Source organism: Myotis yumanensis, unplaced genomic scaffold, assembly GCF_028538775.1.
Source record: "Myotis yumanensis isolate MYYU_CA2020_CCGP unplaced genomic scaffold, mMyoYum1.0.hap1 SCAF_10, whole genome shotgun sequence".
Classification (NCBI taxonomy): domain Eukaryota; kingdom Metazoa; phylum Chordata; class Mammalia; order Chiroptera; family Vespertilionidae; genus Myotis; species Myotis yumanensis.
The window spans coordinates 78,141,258-78,164,058 of NW_027223761.1; the positions used below are offsets into that span (position 1 = coordinate 78,141,258).

The 22,801-nt window shown below is 41.6% G+C and overlaps 1 protein-coding gene across 1 annotated transcript in view; it reads right to left on the bottom strand.

Annotated features, from left to right (window-relative positions):
* Positions 1-20,942, bottom strand: part of SIK2 (salt inducible kinase 2) — a 128,220-nt gene extending 107,278 nt beyond the window's left edge. The window contains exons 1-3 of the mRNA XM_070426072.1: positions 20,693-20,942; positions 9,765-9,881; positions 7,221-7,284 (exon numbers count right to left, since the gene is read on the bottom strand). Coding sequence (XP_070282173.1) covers positions 7,221-7,284; positions 9,765-9,881; positions 20,693-20,827 — 316 coding nt within the window. The 5' untranslated portion in view covers positions 20,828-20,942. The remainder of the gene's footprint in view (positions 1-7,220; positions 7,285-9,764; positions 9,882-20,692) is intronic.
* Positions 20,943-22,801: the final 1,859 nt, after the last annotated feature.

The window sequence follows — 22,801 nt, forward strand, 5'->3', positions numbered from 1 at the left end:
GATTATAGAGAAGAGTGCCTGGTACCAGGAATAGTGCCTGTTTCTACTGGCCAGGCTAGAAAAAAACAAAACCCAGAATTTATGGGGCCTTACAGTGGGAAATAATTAGACCTAGACTGAGTACTGCTCCAATCATAAAAGAAAGACCCAAAATGGATCAAACTTTCCAAATAATTTAACTACATATCCGAACGAAGATTAAGTTGAGTTATAGAAATATAAAAATATGTGGCAACCAGTAAGATAAAATTGACAAAGTCTGCCATCCAATCAAAGACTAGCAGGCATGTAAAAAAGCAGGAAAATATAACCAAAATTGAGGAGATATATCAACCATTCAAATCTGATCCCAAACTGATAGAGACGCCAAAATTAGGGGACATACAATTAAAAGTTATTAAAACTGTACTCCATATGTTCAAAAATCGAACTAAAGACATAGAAGATGTTTAAAAAAGCCCTAATCAAGTTTATAGAGCTCAAAATGACAATGTCCGAGGATAAAGAATTAACTGGATGAGATTAATGGCAGATTAGACATTGTAGAAGATTAGTAAACTTAAAGACACAGAAGTAGCAACTATCCAAAATGAAATACAGAGAGAAATAGGAATTTTTTAAAATGGAAAAGCACATCAGTGAGCTGTGGGAGGATTTCAAGCAGCCTAATATATGTATAATGGGAGTCTCTGAAGAAAAGGAGAGTGAGCCAGAAAAATCAGTTAAAAAAATAATGGCTGAAAATTTTCTGAATTTGATGGAAACTACATTCACAAATCCAAGAACTTCAGTGAACACCAAACATAAGAATCATGAAGAAAACCACACAAAGGCACATTATAATCAAATTATTGAAACCAGTGATATCAGAAAATCTTAAAAGCAGCCAGAGAAAAAAGGCACATTACATACAGAGGCATAAAGAAAAAGATGACAGCAGATTTCTTGTCAGAAGTAATGCAAATGAGAAGAAAATGGACAAACGTCTCTAGAGTACTGAGGGAAAAAAGTCAACCTACAAATATATATACCCAGTACAAATATCTTTCAAAAACAAAACAAAACAAGATTACTTTATTTAATTTAATTTTGTTGTTGTTGTTAATCCTAACATGAGGATATTTTTCCATTGATTTTTAGGGAGAGGGGAAGAGAGAGGGAAAGACAGAGAGAAACATCAATGTGAGAAAAACACATCGATTGGTTGCCTCCTGCATGAGCCCCGACAGGGGAAGAGCCTGCAACCAAGATATGTGCCCTTGACCAGAATCAAACCTGGGACCCTTTGGTCCACAGGCCAATGCTCTATCCACTGAGCCAAACCAGCTAAGGCTAAGATTATTTTAGACATATGAAAGCTGAAAGATTTAATCACCAACAGATCTGCACTACAAGAAATGGTAAAGAAAATCCTTCAGACAAAAGAAAAATGATACCAGATGAAAATAATCTATCTACACATAGGAATGAAAATGAAAGCATGTATCTACATATAGGTATGAGACAATGATATCTCCACTGCTAAATATGTAAGAGTTTTAAAAAATTTGAAGTGTCTTTAAAACTAACTTTTCAGACAAAAACAACACTATGTTTTATAAAATAAGTATAAGAAAAATGTATGACAAGAACATAAAGACCAAAAAGGCAAAACAGAAGTATATTATTGTAAGGTTCTTATACTGTATGTGAAGTGCTGAATATTACTTAAACGTAGACTATAAGTAAAAAACCTGTATATGGGTGTTCATTGCAATTCATGAGTAATAGCCAAAAACTGAAACCAACCCAATGTCTACCAACACAGGAATGGATAAGCAAATTGGAGTAAATTCATACAATAGGATCTACTAACAATAGAAAAAAATGTTGATTCGTACAACAAAATGGATGAATCTTAAAATAATTATACTGAGAGAAAGAAACCAGACAAAGAGCACATACTGTATGATTACATTTATATAAACTCTAGAAGACACAAACTAATCCTCAGAGTCAGAGAACAGATCAATGGCTGCTTGGTGGTGATGTGGGACAATACAGATTACAAAGCACACAATAAACTTTTAAAAGTGATGGATATCTTGATTGTGGTGATGGTTTCTTTCACATATGTAAAACTTATTAAATTGTACACATTAAAATATGTGTAATTTATTGTATATAAACTATTCCTCAATAAAGCTGCTTAAAAAACAATTTTGGACTTAAATTTAGGTTAAAAACAAAAAATATTTAGACTATCTACAGTGCTCTGGCTCCACAGAGTAAAAATAAAATAGATGAAAGCTAGAACTAATAAAATACTTACAATTTTTAAGGGCTAAGTTGGATCACAGAAACCAACTGCTCAAATACTTTCTTATTAAAGACTAGAGGCCTGGTGCACGAAATTTGGCATGGGTAGGGTTCCTAGGCCTGGCTAGCGATCAGGGCCGATCTGGGCCTTCTGGCTGCCGGCCAGGGCCTCCCTTCCCCAAGCTGCCGGCCGGGCTCTTCCTTCATTCTGCACTGCCTCCTGGTGGCCAGCACATGTCATAGCGAGCATCGAACTTCTGGTCTCCCAGTTGAACTCCCGAGGGGACACTTTGCACATAAGCCTTTTATATCCTACTAAAGGCCCAGTGCACGAAATTTGTGCATGGGGAGTGGGAAGGGGGGTGGGTTCCCTCAGCCCAGCCTGCACCCTCTTCAATCCGGGACCCCTCGGGGGATGTCCAACTGCCGGTTTCGGCCTGGGGATCAGGCCGAAACTGGCAATCGGACATCCCTCTCACAGTCCTGGACTGCTGGCTCCTAATCGCTCACCTGCCTGCCTGTCTGGTCACCCCTAACTGCCTTCTTCCCCTGCCGGCCTGATCGCCCCTCACTGCCTCTGCGTGCTGGCCTGATCGCCCCTAACTGTCCCCTGCTGGCCAGATCTCCCCCAACTGCTCCCTCCCTGCCAGCCTGGTCACTCCTAACTGCCCGCCCCCGCTGGCCTGGTCGCCCCCAACTGCGCCTCTACCCCCCCCGCTGGCCTAGTCACCCCATGCAGCCTGCTGTTCAGTGGTTTGGTCGTCCCTCACTAACCCCCTGCCGGCCTGGTCATAGGCAGCCACCTTGTGATGGCATGAGGGTTAATTTGAATATTACCTCTTTATTATATAGGATATATTCTATAATAATAAAAGCGTAATATGCTAATTCGACCAGACGTCCATCCGGATGACCTTCTGGATGAAGCCGGGGCTGGGAGGGAAGCCTGGGTCCCAGGTGCCAGAGGGAAGCCAGTGCCAGCAGCCGGAGGAAGGAAGGCCTACTCTTGCATGAATTTCGTGCATCGGGCCTCTAGTATATAATAAAAGCCTAATATGCAAATTGTCCCCTGGGGCAGTCATTCGACAGGAAGACCAGGAGTTTGACCGCTCACTATGATGTGCGCTGACCACCAGGGGGCGGTGCGGAACATGGCGGGCATCGACAATCGTACTTCCAGTCTTCTGGTCGAACTCCCGAGGGGATACTTTGCACATTAGCCTTTTATATCCTATCCTATCTAATAAAGAGGGAATATGCTAATTGACCCTCACACCATCACAAAGATGGTGGTGCCCACAGCCACAAGATGGAGGTGCCCAGTCCCCTCAGCCCCACCCGGGCGCCTGTCTCTGGAGTCCCCCAGTCCCCTCAGCCTCCCGGACACCCAGGGCCAACCCAAGGCACAGGCAAGCCTCAGATGGCAGCTGCCCAGCCGACGCCTGAGGTGCAGACAAGCCTCAAATAGCAGCTGCCCAGCTGCCCAGGGCCAGCCCAAGGTGCAGGCAAGCCTTGGATGGTGGCTGCCGGGCCACCCGAGGCTCAGGTAACCAGGGCTGGCCAAGGCTTGTGCTGCCGGCAGTGGCAACAGCAGAGGTGTGATGGGGTGTTGCCTTCGCCTGATTGCTGGGTGGCCTCCCGCCCCTGAGGGCTCCCGGACTGTGAGAGGGGGCAGGCTGGGCTGAGGGACGCCCCCTCCAGTGCATGAATTTTCATGCACCGGGCCTCTAGTATAATCTACACTAATAAAAGAGAAAAATGGTAATTAGCGTACGACCGCTACCCTTCCCATTGGCTAATCAGCATATCCTTATGCAAATTTACTGTCAGCCAAGATGGCGGCCGGCAGCCAGGCAGCTGGAAGCGAACATGAGGCTTGCTTGCTCCAGTGACTGCAGACTCCAGTGACTTGCCGGCCTCTGAGCTGGCAGTTTGAAACTTTGTAACAAATATAGAAGGCCGGGATCTCAGAGCTGAAGTTATACATTGTTTCGATTATAGAATGGCAAACAAACCAGCAGCGGAAGCCTCAGAGCTAGAGCCAGAGCTAAAGCTGGCCCAGAAGAAAAAAAAGAAAAGAAAAAAAGGAGCGGTTGGGAGCTTCAGTCAAAACCACCAGGCTGAAAGCAGCCGTCAGCCCCTCACCCAGACTGGCCAGGCACCCCAGTGGGGACCCCCACCCTGATCCAGGACACCCTTCAGGGCAAACCAGCCAGCCCCCAGGCCTCTATCCTATATAGTAAAAGGGTAATATGCCTCCCAGCACCGGGATCAGCAGAGCTGCTAGGCATCCTGGCACCGGATCAGCATGACAGGGGGCAGCGCCCAAACCCCCTGATCGCCCTGTGGCTCTGTGTGTGACAGGGTGTGGCATCCCAACCCCCTGATTGGCCCTGCTCTGTGTGTGACAGGGGGTGGCGCCCCAACCCCTCCCCCCCCCCCCCCCCCACGGGCCCTGCTCTGTCTGTGACGGGGTAGAGCCATAACCTCCCCATTGGCCCTGCCCTAAGTGTGACAGTGGTGGCGCCTCAAGCCCCTGATCCGCCCTGCTCTGTGTGTGACAGGGGGCGGTGCCCTAACTCCCTTATCGGCCCTACTCTGTGCGTGACGGGGGAGCTCCCCAACCCCCTGATGGGCCCTGCTCTGTGCATGAGAGGGGGGAGCTCCCCAACCCCCTGATGGGCCCTGCTCTGTGCGTGACGGGGGGCAGTGCCCCAACCCCCTGATTGGCCCTGCTCTGTGCATCACAGGGGGTGGTGCCGCAACCTCCCCATTGACCCTGCCTTGAGTGTGATGGGGGCGGTGCCCCAACCCCCCAATCAGCCCTACCCTGAGCGTGACTGAGGGTGGCATCACAACCTCCCAATCCGCCCTGCTCTGTGCATGACAGGGGGCGGCGCCCCAACTCCCCAATCAGCCCTGCTCTGAGCCCGACCAGGGGCTGCACCTAGGGATTGGGCCTGCCCTCTGCCACCCAGGAGCAGGCCTAAGCCAGCAGGTCGTTATCTCCCGAGGGGTCCCAGACTGCAAGAGGGCACAGGCTGGGCTGAGGGACCCCCCCTTCCCCCCCGAGTGCACAAATTTTTGTGCACCGGGCCTCTAGTCCTATATAATAAAAGCCTAATATGCTAAGTGTCCAGTTGTCTGGTTAGCCATTCAACCAATCAAAGCGTAATATGCTAATGATATGCTAAGGCCATTCAACTGCTTACTATGACATGCACTGACCACCAGGGGGCAGACCCTTGGAACAGTAGGTTAGCTTGCTGCTGGGGTCCGGTCGATCGGGACTGAGCAAGACAGGCTGGACACACCCTGCAGCCCTCCCATGGTCCCTCCCAAGCTGGCCAATCTCCTGCATCCCTCCCTGGCCCTGATCGTGCAACTGTGGGGTCTCTCAGCCTGGCCTGCACCCCCTTGCAATCCAGAACTCCTTGGGGGATGTTGGAGAGTCAGTTTCGGTGCAACAGCGGAATGACCCGTCACTATGACATGCACTGACCACCAGGGGGCAGACACTCAATGCAGGAGCTGCCTCCTGGTGGTCAGTGCGCTCCCACAGAGAGAGCACTGTTCAGCCAGAGCTGGGCTCACGGCTGGCAAGCGCAGTGGCAGTAGTGGGAGCTTCTTCTGCCTCTGCGGCAATGCTAAGGATGTCCAACTGATGGCTTTGGCCCGCTCCCCCCCAGGGAGCTGTCAGCCGGACATCCCCTGAGGGCTCCCGGACTGCGAGAGGGTGCAGGCCAGGCTGAGGGATCCCTACCACCCAGTGCATGAATTTTGTGCACCGGGCCTCTGGTATATAATAAAAGCCTAATATGCAAATTGTCCCCTGGGTCAGTCGTTCGACAGGGAGACCAGGAGTTGACCACCAGGGGGCGGCACAAAACATGGCAGGCGTTGGCAACGTGGTGCTGGCGGGCGGTGCCACCGCCCAGCTCCCAGGCACTGAGGGAGCCAAGCAGGGGGCCTGGCCCTGATCAACTGCCATGCAGGTGGGATGGTACAGCAGGTGAGGGCATGGCGCCAGGCCATGGTGGGGTGCCAGGCAGGGCTGTGGGGCTGCGGGGCTGCGGTGCTGCGAGGCTGGGAGGCTGGGGGCGTGAGCTGTGGCCCCATCCCCGCAGGCCACCCTGAGGGACCGCACCCATGCATGAATTCATGCACCGGGCCTCAAGTATATAGATAAAAGATATTCCAGAAAATTAGTGACTTGCCCAAGGTCTTACAGCTTCAGTTAAAGGCTTAATAAACTGTTTTAAGATCCACAATGGCAGGGATTGTTATTTAGGCCACCACTGTATCCTTTTTACCTAGTACAATGCCTGGGACATGGTAAGAGTTCAAGAAATATTTGTTAAAAAGGAGGGTAAAAACCAAGATAAAAGGGAAGGAAATCTCCCTTGCAATATGACTGAAAGTGTCTCCCTATCTTCAATTTTCTAATCTCTAACACACGTGAGAAAATTAAGCAGTATCTTTAATATCATAAATAGAAGAGAATAAATTATATTCCATATTTTTAGCTTACTGAATATTTTATTATATTTGAATGCTTAAAAATTTCTAATTCATGTTACCAACTCTTGAACAGACAGAAGAATAGAAAATACTCCATTTATGAAGATTAGTGACATTTTTAAGTTTTAATCCTCACCTGAGGATATGTTTTTATTGATTATAGACATAGAGGGAGGGAGGGAGGAAGGAAGGGAGAGAGAGCTAGAGAAACATTGATGTAATAGAGAAACATTGATTGGTTGCCCCCCGACAGGGGATTGAATCCACAACCTAGGTATGTGCCCAAACTGGGAATCGAACCCCCAATCTTTATTTTGGTGTTCAGGATGACGTTCCAACCATCTGAGCCACCTGGCCAGGGCGACATTTTCAAATTCTGAAAATTAAGGAAAAGTGCTTACCAAAAATTTCTCCATTTTTTGCATATTCTGTCACAAGGTACAACATGTTTTTGGTCTCCATTACCTATTGATAAATAATTCCATATTAGTCTGACAGGAAAGAATTGAAATTTGCCACATTTTATAGAGTTACTTATTTTAAAACTACTAATAAAAGTGTCAAAGTTATGAACAATTCAGAAGCTGGTGAAGTATGACACAATATCCTTATGCTAACACTCTGGTGAAAAATCTAGATCCTTGCTCTTCCAAGTGTCATCCATGGACCAGCAGAGGCACCACTGCTCAGGTATCTTAGAAATAAATGTAGGCTCTCAGGCCCCACCCAGATCTACTGACACAGAATTTATCTTTTAACAAAATCCCCAGGTGGTTATTATGCACATGCAAGTTTAAAAAATGCTAATATAGGTAACTGGAGTTTTGAAGTTCAATTTTTTACCACCTCCTCACTGACTTTTCTAGCCCTGTGTGATATGGGAGACTCTGATCAAGGAAAGGAGAATAAAATACAGCTCAGTTTATCTGGCACAATGTGATATTCCTCCTACTATACTTTAATACTGTAACAAGTATTATTATTTTAAAACATTGTTCAAAAGTTTCTTCATAACTCCACCGCTATATACACTTTTATTTAAATTCGTTTTTCTAGGTTCAGAAAAGAAGCCTGTCATTGTCATAAACTTGATTTTTCAAACTATACTGAACCGAAAAGAAATGAATTTACAAATTCAAAACTCATTGAGTTTTAGATTGCCTCTCTGTAACACTCTACCATTTTATATACTGGCACATACTAATAGCATAAAATTGAACTGCTATCTACTAAACAGCTGAAGCAAATTTGCTTTAACATGTAGGTGTAGGACTACCCCCTATCAGACCAGAAAACTAAGAGCCACCTACAATTTGGGTCTAAACAAGCCAAACAGCAAATCAATTTACCTGATCATTTAGTTCAAATAAACATAGAATTATCATGTGAAGCTTCATGTTTTAACCTCAGTTTGGCTTATGGTTCATCAGAGACTTCTAAGAATGTGATTATTTTTTTATAAGTATCCTCTTCAGAAATTTTTTTTAAAAAAGTGTAAAGGGGCCTGGCTGGCGTGGCTCAGAGGTTGAGCATCAACCTATGAACCAGGAGGTCATGGTTCAATTCCCAGTTAGAGCACATGCCTGGGTTGAAGGCTGGATCCCCAGTGGGGGGCGTGCAGGAGGCAGCCGATCAATGATTCTCTCTCATCATTGATGTTTCTATCTCTATCTCTCCCTTCTCTGAAACCAATAAAAAATATATTTATAAACTAAAAAAATTTTAAAAAGCGTAAAGGGAGAAATACTCTGGTATACTATACATTTGACCTAAGAGGGCCTCTATGGTTTTAGAACTTCAGGAATTGTTTTGAGTGGCACACCACAGTCTCTCATTTTTAGGTAATGATAATGCTAATGGTCCCACACCTCTTTAACTGCAAATTTCTATCAATAAAAAGTTGTTTAGCTAAATATGTATATGTGTATGTATATTTGCATATACATATGTATACATAAAATATGTATCTGCATTTTGAATATATAAAGAGATACAAATTACATACTCATGCCACTGTCTAAATACAATAGGTACATATAGTCTAGCATACTGTAACATTTTAGTTTGAAACTAATTTTCCAATATAAATATTCCACATCTTAATGAATGAAATTACTATAAGTGTTTGGTATTACATTACCATTCTTAAAGATGAAATACTCTTTAAAAATATGAGAAAGTCTTCCTTTTAGAAAACATGGTTTACACTTAAAATGGGTACAGTTTCCTACAAAAATTATATCTTAATAAAGTTGATTTTTAAAAATGGCTGTTACTTTATCTAACGTAACAACCCAAATAAAACATAAGATTTGGCTCTAGGTATTAAAAATATGTCACTAAGTAATAAATCATTTTTGGCCTTTATATTTCATAAAACAATAGCAATATATTTTTTAAGTAAGCAGAATTCCCATGTCCTCATTAATAGTACCACCACCAAACCCAGCAGGTTTAAGATGAGATCACAAATGCACAACTATGAGCTTTTAATTAAAAAATTTTTTTAAATATATTTTTATTGATTTCAGAGAGGAAGGGAAAAGGAGAGATAGAAACATCAATGATGAGAGAGAATCATTGATCAGCTGCCTCCTGCACGCCTACTGGGGATTGAGCCCGAAACCCGGACAAGTTACCTGACCAGGACTCAAACCATGACCTCCTAGTTCTTAGGCCGATGCTCAACCACTGAGCCACACTGGCCAGGCAAGCTTTTTAAATAAATAACTTACAGTCTGAGAGACACGTTAATATTAAGCTACGAGTTTTTACTTTCCCAATTTTTTATTTGAATATAGAAAGGTGGTTGTACTCAGTTTAGTAAAAACATGACATCATCCTTTTTTAATACGTTGAAAAAACTATCATAAAAGAGAAAAATGATGATGCAAAATAGAGAACTGAATGTGAGAAGCATGGAGAGTTGTAAGGCTAAGTCATACCTGATAAAGTTTGATTATGTGAGGATGGTCTAACATTTTCATTATTTGTACTTCTCGGTAGATTTTCTCAAGGTTCACTGCATCCAGCTGAGATTTATCTATAATTTTTATCGCCACCTGCATCCCATACACAAATAAATACAATTAGTGTAGAATGGTTAACATTTTCCAGTTAGAATCTTTTTAATAAATGACATCTGAGACTTCACCTGTAGGTTCCTATTACAATAATAGCTAGATTAAATTCAATGCTCATTTATTCATTCAACAAATAGTTCTTAAACATCTACTATGTGTAAAACACTGGTATATTTTGTTTGGTAGTGTCTTCAGTGTGCTATGAAGAATAACCCTACAAAGTTACTTTAATAAAACATATTTCCCTTTCAATACAAACGTAATGCCTTTGTACTCCATTTATAAATTAAATAAAATATCAGCAGTTTCAACTAGTTATTATCCCACCACAAGGTACCTATAAATAAATGATCAGCCAAGTAGAAGACAGTTTCTATTGGGCTAAAATGAAATACACACACACACACACACACACACACACACAAAAGGCTAAGTGACCGACTGTACATCTGTCCAACCAACCAGCCAGTATATATGACGCACACTGGCAATTTAAAAATAAACATTGACTTGCACATGTACGATACATATAAAGCTCTTGCTGGCGCCTTAGCATGCGTGTGTTGCTTTCTCTCGAGTTTGAAGAGCATGTGACTGACGTTAATGTTGTAAATACTTCATCACAAGGGAAATTAGTCAAGCACTCTGAAAGTGTTTTTACTCTTAATGTGGTATACAGGGAGATATCTGAATAATCAACTTATCAGTCATTGTTTTTATCAGTTGTTTTTATAACATGTCTTTGTTGTTTTTATATCATGTTGTTTATTTATTATCAATTTAAATATTATTTTCATATACATTTTACTAATTTTCTTTCATCTCTGACACTTCTATTATAGAGAAAGGGTGAATAGCAATATTAAAATATTTCTTCTAATTAATTTCCTTTTAATATGCAGGAATCCATGCACCAGGCCACTAGTTTTTCTAGAAAAGCCAAGTGATAGGTTCAAAAGCTAATATAAATTATAAAAATTCATCTCCATGAAGCTACTCATTGAATTAAATTTTTTAAGATATATCTTTATTGATTTCAGAGAAGAAGGGAGAGGGAGAGACAGAAACATCAATGATGAGAGAGAATCACCGATTGGCCGCTTCCTGCACACCTCCCACTGGAGACCGAGCCTGCAACCCTGGGCACGTGCCCATGACCAGCATCGAACCTGGGACACCCCGGTCTGCAGGTCAACGCTCCATCCACCAAGCCAAACCAGCCAGGGCTGATTTAAATTTTGTTTTAAAAATCAAAGTGCAAAAACTCAAATGTTATTAATTATACTAAATTTTGACTTTCATAAAGGAATCTGATTTTTAAAATTGTGGCCTCTCCCTGTTATAACTAGATAGGAACCCAAACCCTCCCAAGATTAATAATTTGAAGGAGCTGCATTTGAAGATGAATAACTAGGTCAGGGGTCCTCAAACTGTTTAAACAGGGGGCCAGTTCACTGTCCCTCAGACCGTTGGAGGGCCGGACTATAGTTTAAAAAAAAACTATGAACAAATTCCTGTGCACACTGCACATATCTTATTTTGAAGTAAAAAAACAAAACGGGAACAAATACAATATTTGTATTTGCATGTGGCCCGCGGGCCGTAGTTTGAGGACCCCTGAACTAGGTAATCAGAAATCAACAATCATGTACCTTTTTTTCATGCAACCAAAAAAACCCAATTTTTAAAAATTAGTATATCTTTGGTCAGGAAATAAACCATTCTGACTTAAATAAAATTTTCAGATAATTAGACATCACCCAAATTTAATTGTAAGTTCTGAAGAAACTCTAAAATGTACTTTTCATTCTATGTATGTATTCTGAACATAATTCAGTTTTATGTTGTTTCAGGGTAATATTTAAAATATTGATACTGTATGCACGATAATCTAATAGGACTCAGCTTGTCAATTATTTTTTTCTTCTTTCCTTATAGCTACTCTGTCCTTTGCTTGTATCTCTACTGTAAGGTTATTTCTTTTCTTTTTTTAAAAAAATATATTTTACTGATTTCTCACAGAGAGGAAGGGAGAGGGACGGAGAGTCAGAAACATCGATGAGAGAGAAACATCGATCAGTTGCCTCCCACACACTCCCCACTGGGGACGCACCCGCAACCAAGGCACACGCCCTTGACCGGAATTGAACCCGGGACCCCTGAGTCCGCAGGCCGAAGCTCTATCCACTGAGCTAAACTGGTCAGGGCTGTAAGGTTTATTTCTTACCTTTGTCTATTTCTAATTTGCGGTCACAGCTTGTTTTCTGATTTGAATTAATTGTAATCCACAGAAGAACTCAAGTTCCCAAGATAAATCAGATTACTAAATATATTCATAAAACTAAATTTTTGCCTAAGAAGAAAGGGGGTAGGGTAGAGCTTCTTTGCTAGGCAGTTTTACGATAGTTATTTTGATGTTTGTTAGTATTTTGCTTCTATAATCAAAATATTCTAGAAAGTAGAAAGTGCTAAACTTTGCTAGAAATGAGACTATAGGCACAGTTATTATCATTTACTTTGGGTAAAAGTTGACAGATAAAAAGATAACTCTATACTTGAATATTTTCAATATCCCTTAGGACGGTAACATGGGCATATTTTGTCTCCCCATTTTAGCTGTCTCTTTATATTTGCTTCTACTAGTATGTATTAGATAGGACTGTTATGCCTCCCGTTCTTTGTGGGCTGGCCTAGTGTAGAAAGTATCTTGAGGGACCCAGTAGTGCAGTCTCTTTGTTCAGCTGAGCTGGATGCTCTAGGAGTGCCCTTTGTGTGTATTCTTTGGGCTCTCCTGTTGTAATTGGGACTTGATTGTTGATGTCCCGTTTGTGGGAGGGATCTCCCCTCCGACTTGCTACCAGTGAAGTTCAACCCCAAGGTTGTCGTGCCAGCTGTCCAGTGGTCAGGGACTCCTTAGCCCAGAGGCTGGGTCTGCTTTGAGTCTCACGCCTTGATTTTCCCTGTTCTGGGCTGTACTTCCCTCACCGAGCTAGTCCTGCAGGTGTCAGCTGCAGGCGCTTGGGCTCCCGCTGGCTTTTGCCTCGCTGAGCAGTCTGGGATGGGTCTGCTGTGGAGACCCAAACTGCTGTTTCTGACTAATTAGATATGTATGCATTGTTTTAAAAATAACCTTCAGTGAATTTATTGGAGATTAGAAAAATTAATATTCCTTCTGCAAGTGTTCAAAAAGAAAGTTTCCTATACAACTTTAGAGGGCATATTGGATAAGCTAAAATGATTACTAGGATGATTACTAAATCCCATGTAAAGTAGCAACACTGAATAGTGTAACCTCAGAAATAGGAAAACGAGAATTAAAAACAACAAAATACTGCCCTGGCTTATGTAGCTCAGTTGATTGACCGTCATACCATGTACCAGAAGGTTTCCAGTTTGATTCCCAGTCAGGGCAACAAAACAAAAACAAAAAACCTAACAAAATACCTAATATGTCACTTATATCTCAAAAGATACCATTTTCACTTATTATATTTACAAAGATTAAAATGTAAACACCCTTGAGAGCTAAGGTTCAAAGAGATGGCCACTTTTATATGTGGCTGCTAGGAATATAAAATAGGTTATAACTTTTCTATAAGGTAATTTGACAATGTCAAGAACCTTAAAAATCATCCATCCCATTTAGCCTAAGGATTCTACTTCTAAGAAATTATTTGAAAGAAATAATCTGAAATGATAATTTATAACATTAAAAAATAGAAACAGTAACTGGGAAATAATTACATGAACTATGGTAAGTTTATATTATGACTTATTAATATTAACTATTAAAATGGTTCCTTTTAATAATATGGAGAAATGCTTAGACTAAAAAATCACGGATTATTTTATTTTTCCATTATACTTTTCTGTATAATTTCTCTTTGATTAAAATGAATACTTTTCTAATAAGAAAAAAGAAAATGGAGTTATATTTATTAAATATGCTAACTTCTCTATCTGTGAAATATTAGTCATTTTCTTAATTTCTAAATTCTTTATAAAATGGGTATATTTTAAGATTTAAATATTAGTTAAGACTATATATAGAGATGTTTCCAATAATCTTAAGTTAAAAAAAACACACAAATATAACAATTACGTAAAATAAAAATTTGCAGATTAAATGTAAGAGCAGAAATCAAATAATATTAAACTGATGAATAAAAAGGAATATTTTCATGTTTCAACATATAATTTAATGCTCATGTTACCCTGTATGATAAATTTAGAAAAAATTATTTCACTTCTCATAAGAAATATTAATCTCATACATTTAAAGAAACCACACACACGAGTGGCTTTGAGGAACTTTATAAGGAAGTTACAAAATAAGAGCTATTCTTCTAGTAACAAATCAGAAGGCATTAACATATGTTTGCTGTCTCAGGTAATATCTGCTTCAGTGTTATTTACTACTAACACACTAATTCTACACTGTCTCTCTAAAGTAGCAAGTAGATTTATCCTTACCATACAATTAGATTTTTAAAGTTAAAAAATAAAATTTGACTAAAAAGTGAATGTAAGTAGTCTATAATGAAAGGGTTTCTGAAAGCAGTAAAAGTCAGTAATAAAATTGACATGGAGTTCTTTAATTACCCTTTAGGGGTAAATAAATTAGACTTTTTTTCCAATTTAAAATTTGACTTTTAAAATACAAGAATTTATATAATAAAATAAGCCCTCATTAAGATTTAATTTGATTATTATAATGATGGGTAAGCGAAACCAATTGGAGTAAGGGTAAATGTTAGTATACTTTTATATGCATAAAAATTGAACTGAGAATTTTTAAGACTATAAATTATTAAAAATAATCTTAAAATTATTTAAGCAAATTTACAAAAAGACAACTCAATTAAAAAATGGGTCGAAGAACAAACAAGCAATTCACAAAAGAAATATAGTCATCACATGAAACTGTGTAATCAAAGAAATGCAAATGAGAATAAGATATATTATTTTCTTCCATCAAATCGGAAAAGATTTAAAAATCTTATTCCTGGTAAATATGCATTCTTCCTGGTAAAAATTAATAGGTACTCCTTTTTTATTTTAGGATAATTTGGCATCCCATGCCATAAGATACAGATGTAAAGACATATTTCCTGACCCAAGAATTTCCATAACTATGGTATTACCCTAAGGAAATAATCAGATAGGTATACAAAAATGTATATACAGGAATGCTCTCTGAAACATTATTTTTGAAAGAGAAACAGTGAGAGAGCGAAATAAGAACAGGAAGTTGATAAATAAAATACAGTCAGTCATGTGCAAGGATAGTATTTAACTGGAGTTCTTTTTAAAACTTTGGGAAGTTTCACTAACACATTAATTAAAAAACACAGATTACATATATAGATGACATCAATTTTATTACCTATATATAGAACATATGTGAATAACTAAGAGGATATGAACTTAATTATCTCTTGGTCTGGATGGTGGAATTAAGGATATTTATTTTCTTCTTTGAGCTTTTCAACAATGTCTACATTGAATAAGCAATGTCTAGAATTATTTTTATAGTTGGAGGAAAAACACATAAATACTATGATTATTTTAAAGAACTTAAAACAAATTTTAGCATCACTTTTTAGCTTACTCCATCCAAGATTCATTTCTTAACCTGTTTAAAGTATTTTTAAAATGATGATTTTTAAATTACATTCCCAAATGTAATTCATTCTTCTAATAATCTGAAACTGGATACATGGGCTGTTTCTCTTTGAAGGGTGAAATCGCATTCTCCACAAATGTTCTGTATAAAGGAACTTTTACATAACTTATAAAAAATATGCAGCCAGAAGGTGGAAGTACTAGGTACACCAAAGAGGAAGGAAAGGTTCTTAATGAATTTCTGGAATCCATTTGGCTCCAAGGAAATGAATCTGTCATCAGCAGTGGGTCATAAATCAAATGTCATCATGTGAATCCAAGAACTGAGGCCAGTTTCAGTTATTTCCAAATAAATGTTTTCTTAATTGCCTGATACTGAGATATAATTTCCCAGTGGAATTAAACTAAGAACACATTAAACTCTGTTAAAGTTTAAAGTTTCTACAGAATATAAAAATTTACACAACTCTTATTTTGCATATTTGCCTCCCTCAACTGCCCCAAAAGAACAGAGTATTTTGAACAGAATAATTTGCCAAATATTACTAGCCTGGGTGCCAAGAAACTAGAGACAATTTCTAATAAAGCATATATCTTCCATGATAAATAAAATAATTATTTCATCACAAAGATCATAAATAGGCCTAGATACAAATATGGATGATTAAATTATTTGGTAGCAAGTCCTTCTGTTGCCAGGTGCTGCTTGAAATCTGGACTACTTCATAGCACAAGATTAATACCAAGAATACTTAGAGGAGTCTTAAAATTTTAAAGCAAAGTATAAAATTCAATTGTATTAAAAAAATAAGTTCTCTTCTTCAAGAAATATTGCAATCAGGGTATGATACACCCTTCTCTGGTTTCTTACCCTTGCTCCAAAAATGCAACTTTGATGCTTTATTTGGAAAACTTAAAAAATATATTTTAACGTAATAGTTAAAGAGTTATGCCTAAATATAAAAGCCCCAAATGCACACAGAAAGCTTTTCAGTGAACAAAAGCTGTGTTCTGAATATCCTTACTATAAGTTTTGTATTCCAGGTTCTCTTAAAGGGTAGGTGCCATTTAATAAGGCATTTTCAGAATCTCTGTGAAATATATTTAAGATTCCAAGGACCACATATTTATGTGTTCTTTAGCTAAACATGATAAATTTGATAAAAATATATTACTCTTTAATATAAAAATAACCTTCTCACTTGGTAATTTCCCTTCTAGGAATTTACCTCCAATTTCTCCTTCTTGAAAAAATAAAAAAATTCAGACAAAGAATTATATACACAAAAATCATTCAGTGCAAGTTATTTACTATAAGTCAACACTGGATGCTATCTAATGTTCAATAATAAGGAAATTATTAAGTAAAATAGGATTCATCTGTAAGGTAGAACACTGAAGATATTAAAATGTTTTATCAAGTCCTGGCCAGTGTGGTTCAGTTGGTTGGGCACTGAAAGGTTGCCGGTTCCATTCCCCGTTAGGGCACATATCCTGGTTGTGGGTTCATCCCTAGTCAAGATGTGTGGGAGGCAGCTGATTGATGTTTCTCTCTCTCTCTTTCTCTCTCTCTCTCGCTCTCTCTCTCTCTCTCTCTCCCTTCCTCTCCTTTTCTCTCTAAAAAAATCAATAAAAACATTTTTAAAAAATGTTTTATCAAGTTACATATAATAAGCAAAATGCACGGCCTGTAAGTGGAAAAAAGGATACAATGTATATATGTGTACCTACCATGTGATCTCATCTATGGAAAAATGCATTAAAAAAGATGACTAGAGGGAAACACACCATAATGTTGAGAATGACTTATTCCCACTGGTGAAGAAATTATACATGTACTTTTTAATGATCTATTCTTTATATTTTCTACATCAAGACTACATTTCTTTAATAGTCAGAAAACAAGAAAAAGTTTAAGGGTACAAGTGATTTTTCTGGAATTTTACTTAACAGACAAAAAACCTAGCCATATAATCAGATAAAAGGTAAAAGTTCTTTGCTAGTATAGTATTAATAAAATAAAACACTACTCAAGGACACATAGCACTACTGCCTAAAATAGTTTAACAGTCTAAATGCTATTATTCTTTCCCCACTATGCTAATTTTATAAAATTAGCCACTCCAATTCATAAATCACAAACGAATACTACAAAGCTTTTATGAAGTACTGCATTATAGTAGGAAGCCTTTCCTTTTGTTTGCAAATTTACACAGAGGTCCAACATGAGAATACTGCTTCAAATGATGATGTAATTATATTTCTTAATGTTAAGCTGTTTAACTGATTAGACCAAAATGACGATCTCTTTTGTCTACTGATTTTCCCCCCTAAAATGCTAATAGTCTTGGATCTCCCAAGCTCTGTAGAAAACATTATTTTTTAATGATACACAACAAGAGGCAGAGAAGAGCCCATTCAAAATAAAAGGGTCCAATTGTTCATGACATTGATGTTTAAACTAAGCCCTAAAATTTGTCTTGGGTTCCAATTTTAGAAAAAAGACCTCTAAGTTTTAAAATACACAAACATACTGATGTTAAAGTATACTCTATTGAAGGACCTTTTATAAGCAATAAGTATAAGTATATTTTGCTGATACTGTTCTTTATACATTATTTTCACTGTAATTACTGTACTGTGCTCAGCAATGAGAAGCTAAAATAATGTTCAATAAAACTTTAAAGTTTCCACTAGCCATTTTATTTATATTTGAAGTAGCTATTGTATTTATTAAAGACATAAATATACAGTGAATTAATGACGATAACAAATACTTCTTTTTAAAAACTCTCATTAACAAATAGTATACTCTAAGAACAACTGTTCTTACAACTGTATCTAAACAATTCTAAATGCAAATTACCATACAACTTCACAGCAACTTTACAAAACTTGAGATCTACAGGAACCTTTACTTAATTACCCTGCTATCTCACTCACCCCTCTCAACTTGAATATCTCCAATCACACCAAATCACCACAAACACACTCACCCTATGTTAAACGCACACTACTTCTTTTTGTATGTCAAGGACACCTTCTTTAGAAAGGCACAAAGGAGATGGGCTCTGTGGACTAGAAATTTAGCTCTTAACATAAATCATTTTACACACACATATACTACACACACAGTTCAGGATCTGGGTGCTCTTTCACAATCTGACCTGTGCCTTCAATTACAAATTGATCTCACTCCATCTGATAGCCAAATCGTGGCACTACTTCACAGTGCCCCCTAGCTCTGCAAGATATATCAGGTTAAAACTGACATCTTTCGAACTGTCAAGCTCAACAGAATGTGTCAGTCACTATAAGCCCCACTTAAGCAGAACTTAAACAGATACTCTTATTACCCAAATTTCATCTAATAAATAACAGCTCACAATTAAATCTTGCTACTAATACTGATAAGACCTGATGAGAAAAAAAAATGATATGAACTGACGGGCTTGGAGTTTAACCACATAACAATATATAGTTCAAAGTTCTGTAGCTTTTGTAACATGCAATTTGTTGGACTTTTAGACAGTTATGAAGCAAGGACTCATATAAAAAATACACTTTAAAAATGCCTTCTTTTAATGTAATTTAAAGGGGAAATGACATATCATTAGACCATAGTTCTTTAGAAGAATGGAACCAATTTCTTCATTAAAAAAAATGCTGGATCAGATGAAGTAATCTCACTATTAGTCACAGTATTTATCATTACAAACTTAATCTGAATTGCTAACATTGAGAAATCTGTGAGAGGACAACCTGTAACCTTGGTACTGATGCTAAAAAATAAGTCATATTTGGGTTACTTCAAGATCAGTAAGGGAGGGTGAACAGTGAAGATGACGCAATGACATACACCCCTTCTTTTTGGCAATGGATCCCTTCACAAAAACAAAGAAAAAAACACAGTTAAGCAAAACTTCTAAGAAAAACAGCTACGAAAATTACTCAAGCTGTCAATTGCCCTCCACCTTACACTGCCCTTCTGAAAAATAAAAAGGTCCTGTTATTCCACATTCAAACCCTAGTACACCCACACCAATATGGGGAAAAACGGAAAGGGGTGAAAACTGGGGGAAAACAAACAAACTGAAAAATGATGAAATAACAGAACCACTACCATGAGGCAGAGTGGAATACGTCGAAAACACCAGGTTTTTTTTCCTTCCTAAAGAATGGTTCTGTTTCTACCGTTTTTCTAAAGTATTTAATTTGCACATCTTAAAATAGAGACCCCGAGGAGAGCAGCTTGAGGCCGTGGAGGGAAGGGGGGGGGGGGCGGTTAGGTAAGAACAGGGACTTGTGGGCAAATGTGTGCGGTGCATTAGAATGTGCAATGGGGGGGGGGGGGGGGGCGGGGGGGGTGCGGAATCCGCCGGGAAGCAGCGGAGGCTTTGCGAGTGCAGAGCGGAGTCGGCGGCGGCGCGGGGAACGCGTGTGCACGGCCCGGAGCACACCTGGCGGCGCGACCGCCCGGGGTGAGGCAGGCCACGCCGCCCGCCGTGCAGGCGCAGGGAGGACCGCTGTCACCAGCCCCATTGTCTGGAGTGTGGGAGCCAGCCGCCTGCCACCGAGTCGGAGGCACTGTCGGGCAAAGGCAGGGAGAGATGACAGCGGCCGTCCGGGCATTCTCGGCCGCCGGGGTCCCTTCCTCGCGGGGCCGCGGGGGGCGCCGAGGTCACGGGGGCGCGCGATGCCCGTCTCCGGAGTCCGAGCGCGGGCGTCCCCTCCGCGGGGCCGGCGGCGTCCCGCACCGCGCAGCCCGGGAGCACCTCACTTCCCCTCCCACCCCACCCCCAGCCGAAAGCAGGGAAGACGCGGAACTTGGGCTCCCGAGCGGAGGCCACGGACCGGGTCACCGCCAGGGTGGGAGGCGCTGGCCGAAATTCCGCGTGGCCGCCGGGGGTGGCGTCGGGAAAGGCACAGCCCCGGCTGGTCGGGTTTCCAAGGGGACGACACTCGGTCCGAGTGACCCGGCCGCGACCCCCTCGGCGCTCACCGACCCGCTGCACCTCCTGGGTCCTCAGTCCCGGGCCCTCTCGCCTCCGCTGGTGACCCGGCCTCGGGGGGTCTCCCCAGGCCCCGCTGCAGCCGCCCCGCTCGGGAAACAGCTCCTCTCCCCAGCCCTCGCCTCGGACGCCCCCGCCGAGCCCGGGCCGCACCTCCGTCTTGGTGATCCGGTGCCGCCCCAGCTTCACCACGGCGAAGTTGCCCTTGCCCAGCGTGCCCTCGATGTCGTAGAACCCCACCCGGACCGGCCCGCGCTGCAAGTGCCTCGGGCCATCCGCCATGACCATGCTGGGTCCCGCTGCCCGACACGGCGGACTGGAGCCTGGAGCGCGGGCTGACGGGCGGCGCGGAGGAGCTCGGGCGACGGCCGCTCGGCTCGCTCCTCGCTCTGTCCCTTCAGCTCCGCTGGGCCCAGCCAGGCGCGCGCCGCTGCTGACGTGCGTCGACGTCAGGGGGCCGCGGCAGGGGGCGGGGGCGGGGCCGGCCGGGATTGGTCACCATGGCGACCGGAGCAGCGCCGACGTCGGCGGGCGGCGGGAGGGAAGGGGGGCAGACCCGCGGGGCCTGGACGGCACGTTCCTTCCGGGCGGCGGCGCTCTGAGCTCTCCCCGCCGCTCGGCGGCTGCCAGGGGCGGGCGTGCACCCCAGGACGCCCCGTTCCTCGGCGTCCCAGCCGTAGGCCGAGAGCGGGCCCTGGTGGGCGGAGTGGAGGAATGCAGCGGCCCGGACCGGGCCTGCTTGGTCTCCTTCCCCAGCGCCCGCGTTTTCCGCCCTCCCCCGGACTTTCCCGCCAAAACCTCTCTCTTATGGCTGCGATGTGTCTTAATTTTGGCAGGGTCGGAGAACTGTGGCTGCCATGGGGAGGTAAAGTGCAGCATGGCTCACAGGCTCATTTCTTTGTATCCTTTTCTCGTTTTGTTTCTAGATACCGCCCCCCTCCCGCCCCCCCCCACCCCCCCCCCCCCCCCGCACACACACACACACATTTTGACGTCTCTGAGGATTCATTCTGACAGCAGCATGATCACTTATAGATGAACAGAATGTTAGTCTTGAAGAGACCCTAATGCAGGGATCTGTAACCTCAACTGGGCTTCGGAGCCTCAGCACTGCCCCCGTCCCCCAATGTATGCACATTTTTTCCTACTTGAGTTTGTCTCTGGAGAGTCGGGACTATAGTTTTTATCAGATTCCCAAATGTGTTGCTAACCCCGAAAACGTTAAGAAATACATACTTAATCAGTTGCACTTTCTTTCCGGAAGGGGAATCAAGCTCCAAGGAATGAAGGTCGTTGCCAAGGTCTCTCAGGTAATGCAAGAGTTAAGATTGCAAATCTAACCAGTCTTCCATATGCTGACCCAAGGAAACAGGTAGTGTTATTTTAACATTTTGAAATATATTTTATTGTTTTTTTTACAGAGAGGAAGAGAGAAGGATAGTTAGAAACATCGATGAGAGAGAAACATCAATCAGATGCCTCCTGCACACTCCCTACTGGGGATGTGCCCACAACCAAGGTACATGCCCTTGACAGGAATTGAACCTGGGACCCTTCAGTCCAAAGGCTGACGCTCTATCCACTGAGCCAAACCGGTTAGGGCTATTTTAACATTTTGAAATATATTACGTGCCTGCAGATCTTGGTTTCTAAATACCATTCTCCACCAAACATAATCAAACTCTGGAGAAGGCTGATTCCAGGGTAGAGAGAGGGAAAGTATTAAATGCCCTTGAAAGCTCTTGTGCAAGAAAGCAAGATTTTCAAAGAATGATGAAGACATGTTGAAAGGAAATAGGACATGGGGATGTAAAGTACAGCATAGGAAATACAGATGAGAGATATCCACACAGAGCTCAAAGGAGAGGCAATCAACTCAATCGAAAGTTTCACAGTAGAGTCTTCCAGAAGATGAAACTGGAGTGGAGTTGAGAAGGTGGAGTAAGGGTTAGCCAGGTGGAAAAGGATTTTATGATACTTGAAACAGAAGAAACAGCATGAACAATGGCTCTGCAGATATGAAGAGTCATGATGCACTCAGGTAACTACTATCAGCTGTGAATGTCGAGACTCAATAATACTGAGAGTGTCCACAGGAAAACAGAAGATACAGGGCACCATGTGCTGGAGGGCTTCTTCTCTCCTTCCAGCCAGGCTGTTGCTCCTAAACCCTCCAAAGAGAAATTCTGAAGTTGCAACTGGGTGGGAAGCTGCTGGAGTGATGGATTCCAACTGCACCAGTGGTGTGATGTGAGAGGTTAG